General features: G+C 46.9%; 1 protein-coding gene across 3 annotated transcripts in view; it reads right to left on the bottom strand.

Annotated features, from left to right (window-relative positions):
• Nucleotides 1–688: 688 nt before the first annotated feature.
• ARSB (arylsulfatase B) overlaps nt 689–6,000 on the bottom strand; it is a 320,071-nt gene continuing 314,759 nt past the window's right edge. For all 3 annotated transcript variants that reach the window (XM_063963566.1, XM_063963563.1, XM_063963567.1), the window contains one exon: nt 689–980. In XM_063963566.1, the coding sequence (XP_063819636.1) occupies nt 721–980 (260 nt within the window). In that variant the 3' untranslated portion in view covers nt 689–720. The remainder of the gene's footprint in view (nt 981–6,000) is intronic.

Here is a 6,000-nt window from a genome sequence, read left to right as displayed (position 1 = left end):
ATAGCAGGTGGTAATGACAGAATGCATAAGGGTTCTAGTAACTTTCTGTGTGAGAAAGGGGCAATGCGTATAAAGCAACAAGGTAGCACATGGCGGCAAGGGACTCTGTGAAGTGAAGCTTACAACAAAGTAAGGGTTGACACCAAGACGTAGACTAGAGAGGTTCGGTACACTGGGAGGAGGGAGAATGAGGAGCTCAGTAAGACTGATGAAGAGGCCGACGGACACACAGGATAAAAGAGGACAGAGATTAGGGATAGGTAGATTTGGTTGTCGTCCACATAGGAGGTGATAGTGGAGGAAAATAGAGCATAAAGGTTACCACAGTAGAGGGCTGGTCCTGCCATGGGGTAGAGGCACTGAAGGAGCTTTCAGGTCAGGCAGTTTGCAATTAAATTAATTTAATATGAAGCCATCCTCCCTCCCATCTAGCAGAACAGCAGGGGTGCGATGTCTGGATCACTGCAATCCAAGGATTATTTCAGGGCTTTTGACACATCAGGCTTATGCTTAGGGCAATGAGTATCTCTGCATATGTATCTGTACAGCGGACGTCTGCTGTTTGGTAGCTGGAGATAAGAGGGCTTTCTATGGAACAGTTCATTTGTGTGAACATATCTCACAAACCGGAATTTTACAAACTTTCATGACTAAATTACAAATGAACAAGGTAATGGAGTCTAACTAATTGCTTTGCAAGGTGCAATGCTTTATTACATATTACTCCCAAGGTCCCCACACGCCAGAAGCTCCTGGGTCACACTTGGGATCATCATCTGGATAATAGATGGGGATGGAATTTTGGCTGTAGTACTCCAGACGGGAGAGAAGTTTCTTCACCATTGCAGGATATTTCTCGGACAAATCCTGCTTCTCTTCAGGATCATCAACAATATCAAACAACAGGACACTTTTTCTTGGGGGGTTGCCAAATGAGACATAATCTGTGGCATTTGGTGGTGGAAACCAATGACTGCAACCTGTTCAAAAACAGAAAGAATGAAGACGTTCATATGAAATGCTATGGAAAACAGAATAAGTATATACAGTACAATGCCATACCTCCCAGCTGTTCTGATTTAGGTGGAACACTAGTGATTTGTGAACCTTACAATAAAAAGTGGGCATTTCTAGATGGACAGCGACAGATTTTGGTGGAGCGTTGTTGGGTCAGAGGAGTAGCTAATATTGTCCTGATTTCAACTGTGTGAATTAAGGCCTAATTCAGAGGTGGATGGAGCTTCTCAGATCCACTGCCTATATCTGAAGACGCAGCATCGGATCAACATTGGGACAACCCACAGACAAAAAGGACATCTGAGCAACCCTAAGGGTGAAATGCCAGAGTTTTCTCCAAACCTCCACGCCGCCGCCATCAAATGCCGGCAGCCTGTAAATCAAGCTGAGTCTAGAGCTGCACTGCAAGACCAGAGTCACTGAGTTGCATGCACAGAACTAAAAGCATCAGCATTTGCAACCGTATCAGAACAGCGCCCACCTCTGAATCTGGGACTTAATTACAGTGATATAGTAAGACTGCTGCAGTCTGGAATTGTAATTTCACAGAGAAACACATTTCTAGTAAATCTATATTAATAATTATATTGCAAAGAAAGGCTGCTATTGAGTTTGCGTTACATAGCCATAGTTGTTGAGGTCTTAAGTAAATGCTGTATCCTTGGATATTTTTTTCCGCTAGGAATTTATTTAATCCATTTTGAAACTTATTGACTTATTCATTACTAACTTCACTGGCAAAGAATTCCAAATCTTTACTGCTCTTACAGTGAAGAACCCTTTTCTCTGTTGTGTATGGAATTTTTTCTCTTCTAACCTCAGGAGATGTCCTCGTGTCCTATGTAGTGTTGGTAGGTATGTGGAACATACAGGGGTGCCGACAGCTGTGCCGGACCAAGGGTTCTGAGAGGGGCCATGGCGTATGCAGGGAGGTGTGGCCGGCCCCCCTCCTTAGGAAATGTAAAAAATAGTATCCTTTGTGTGGCCGTAAAGCGGGTGCGCGCTGCACAGGGGGGCGCCGGCGTGAGGACTGATGGCTGCCAGCAGCAGGAGGTGGTGATCGGGAAGGGGGGATGCAATGTATGGAGCAAAGCAACAGTAGCATGAAGTAACAGAAGAGTGGATGGAATGTATGGGGCAAAGCAACAATAGCAAGAAGTAACAGGAGGGGGGGGGGGCGGAATGCGTGGGGTAAAGTAACATTAGCATGAAGTAACAGAAAGGGTGAACAGAATGTATCAGGCCCTCCAACAGCAGCATGAAGTAACAGGAAGGGTAGACAGAATGTATGGGGCAAACCAACAGCAGCATGAAGTAACAGGAAGGGTAGACAGAATGTATGGGGCAAACCAACAGCAGCATGAAGTAACAGGAAGGGTAGACAGAATGTATGGGGCAAACCAACAGCAGCATGAAGTAACAGGGAGGATGGACTGAATGTTTGAGACAGAGTAGCAGTAGCATGAAGTAACAGGAAGGGTGGACGGAATGTATGGGGCAAAGTAACAGTAGCATTAAGTAAAGGAAAGCTGGACGGAATGTATGGGGCAATCCAACAGCAACATGAAGTAACAGAGAAGGGTGAAATTAATGAATGGAGCAAAGTAACAGTAGCATGAAGTAACAGGAAGGGGGGAATCTCCTGCCTACTGATTACTTACTTCCACTCCTACCTCCAAGAATTTTCACATGCTGCTCCCTTTCTCTGGAATTCTCTCCCTCTGCCCCTCAGACTCTCCACCTCTCTACAGAACTCCCAAGTTGGCTCTCAAGACCCATTTCTTCACCAATCCAGCCAAATCTAATCCTAACCAGGGACGTGCAGTCAGGGGAGGCAGTGCCTCCCCTGTCATTAATGAGTACATTAATATAAAGATACTTAAGACACATTCTGTGTCATAAGTATATGTTTTATATTATTATAATCATTTTTACAATTTAAAAACATGCTTAAATAACTTTTGGAGGCACCCAGAGTGGTGCCTCCCGCGGACAATAATAAAGGGTAGGAAGCGGGGGGCGGGGCCAAGGAACGGGCAGTAAAAAGCCCATTTAAAAAAGCGGGGTAAGCGGCACTAGTATATGTGCCTCAGTGACAGGGGTGTGCTTTCAGCCCATATGAAAGCACGCCCCTGTCACCGATGCATATATGATTGGGCACCAGAATCACAGCTATCCCTGGGGTCCAGCCCAGTCTCCTCCCCGAGAGAGGCTTCTGCACCAGTGCACCTGTTCCCCTGCTCACCTCTCACTGATTGCTGGTAACGGGGGTAGCCGCTCTCACTGACATTACTCCAGGTACGGGGGGCGCCGCAGCCCGACATACTCGAGCCACCACCATCCTCGTCTTGTGAACTATGCGCTCCACCCCTCCACAGGTCAGTGACTGTCCCCGCTGTCAGCAGCGCTGCCAGCCAGATGGTGTGTATAACCCGCCATCTCCCAGAGTCTGTGCTGAGCGCTGCCGTGTACTGACCATGGGCAGATAGCAGAGCAGCCCATGGTCAGTACACAGCAGCGCTCAGCACGGAGATTTGCGCACTGTGCCGGGATATAAGGGGTTAAGGGAGGGGGGGGTGATTACTGTGTGTCTGCAGGGGGGTGGTGATTACTGCAGTGCATATGTGCCGAGGTATAAGGGGGATGGGCGCTGCTGATTACTGCATATGTGCCAGGGTATAAGGGGAGGGGGTGATTACTGTACGTCTGCCGGGGGGAGGGGAGATTACTGCAGTGCATATGTGCTGGGGTATAAGGGGGGGGGGGGGGGTTGATTACTGTAGGTCTGCCGGAGGAAGGGGGGTGATTACTGCACTTGTGTGCTGGGGTATGAGGGAAGGGGTGGGGGCATTACTGCATATTTGCTGGGGTGTAAGGGGAGGGGGTGATTACTGTGTGTTTGCCAGGAGGGGGGGGGGGGGGGGAGGAGAGTGAATACTGCATATGTGCTGGGGTTTAAGTGGTGGGGGTGATTACTGTGTGTCTGCCGGGGTACAAGGGGAGGGGGGGGGGGTGATTGCTGCATACGTGCTGGGGTATAAGGAGAGGGGGGGTGATTACTGCGTGTGTGCCTGGGTATAAGAGCAGGGGACGATTACTACCGCTGTCTCAATCAACCGACCTGCAGCTGTAATCCTGCTTCCAGGCAGACCCTCCACTGCTCTCTTTAACTTCGGGCACCTCTGCTGCCCAGGCCCTGACTGCTGTTACTCCCCAGACTTCTCAGGCATTGGCGACAGTATCAGATGGGGAATTAGCTGCAGGGGCGGTGACTTTAGCAGGCACTGGCAGCTAGCATGGGCAGCAGTACAGTAGCAAGCACTGGCGGCGGCCATAGTGGTGGTGGTAATGGGCATGCCTCACCAGCCACTTACCTCACCGCACGCCACTGATCCTAACCCTCTGTTCCATGCTCTCTGTGTACCCCGTCTGTGTCACCCCTGTCTGTCCCTCCCCTTTAGAATGTAATCTCTCACGAGTAGGGCCTTCTTCCCTCATGTGCTTATCATTTTCTTAGTTTAATAATCTGAGACTGCACCAAATTCCACGATTTTCTGCACCCTGATACTTATTTCAGTGTCATCTGCTGATGTAGTTATGATTATTTACCCTGCACCTGTCCTATATCGTCTTCAACTGTAAATCACTGTTTTTCTTTTCTGATTATTCGTTTATGTACTCTGTAATTGGGTGCTGCGGAACCCTTGTGGCACCATATAAAGGATAATAATAATGTATGGGGAAAAGTAACAGTAGCATAAAGTAACAGGAAGGAGGAATCAAATGTACAGTATGGGACAAACCAACAGTAGCATGAAGTAACAGTAAGAATGGATGGAATGTACGGGGCAAATCAACAGCAGCATGAAGTAGCAGGAAGGGTGGACTGAATGTATGAGACAAAGTAACAGTAGCATGAAGTAACAGGAAAAGTGGAAAAGTAACGTACTGTAACATGAAGTAACAGGAAGGGGGGATGAAATGTATGTGGCAACACTAGCATGATGTAACAGTAAGGGTGGACGTAATATCTGGGGCAAACCAACAGCAGCATGAAGTAACAAGAAAAGTGGACGGAATGTACGGGGCAAAGTAACAGTAGCATGAAGTAACAGGATGGGTGAACGGAATGTATGGGGAAAAACAACATCAGCATGAAGTAACAGGAAGGGTGGACTGATTGTATGAGACAAAGTAACAGCACCATGAAGTAATAGGAAGAGTTGATGGAATGTATGGGGCAAAGTAACAGTAGCATGAAGAAACAGGAAGGGTGGACGGAATGTATGAAGTAACAGGAAGAGAGGATGGATTGTATGGGGAAACAAACAGTAGTATGAAATAACAGAAAGTAGGGACAGATTGTATGGGGCAAACCAACAGTAGCAAGAAATTACAGGAAGGGGGAACAGAATGTATGGGGCAAAGTAATAATACTATGAAGTAACAGGAAGAGAGGATGGATTGTATGGGGAAACAAACAGTAGTATGAAATAACAGAAAGTAGGGACAGATTGTATGGGGCAAACCAACAGTAGCAAGAAATGACAGGAAGGGGGAACAGAATGTATGGGGCAAACCAACAGTAGCATGAAGTGACAGGAAGGGTGAATGGAATGTACAGTGCAACCCAAAGCAGGGTGAAGGGTGGATGGAATGTATTGGCATAGATAAAGGGGAACAGTAATTAGACTAAACCATAGGGTAGCACTGTTTGTGCGGAGGACAAGAGGACATGTAAATCTTTGACAACTGCTGGAATGTTTTACCATCTAAGTTTATTAGCAGTAAAATAAATGACATTAATGTATTTGGGTATTATTGTAATAATTTGGGTAAATAACTTCATTAGGTGTGGTAAATGGCTCTCACGGCTAACTGGTTTTATTTCAAAGCTGTAGAATTTTTCATGGTGTGTTGGGGCTTTACTGCACAGTCTACACAGGGACAATGATTTTGCTGAGCAATCGGAGCTGTAACAGA

Source organism: Pseudophryne corroboree, chromosome 1 (genome assembly GCF_028390025.1).
Source record: "Pseudophryne corroboree isolate aPseCor3 chromosome 1, aPseCor3.hap2, whole genome shotgun sequence".
Taxonomy (NCBI): domain Eukaryota; kingdom Metazoa; phylum Chordata; class Amphibia; order Anura; family Myobatrachidae; genus Pseudophryne; species Pseudophryne corroboree.
The sequence above is the reverse complement of the archived record's forward strand: the minus strand, read 5'-3'. Positions and strand labels throughout refer to the sequence as shown.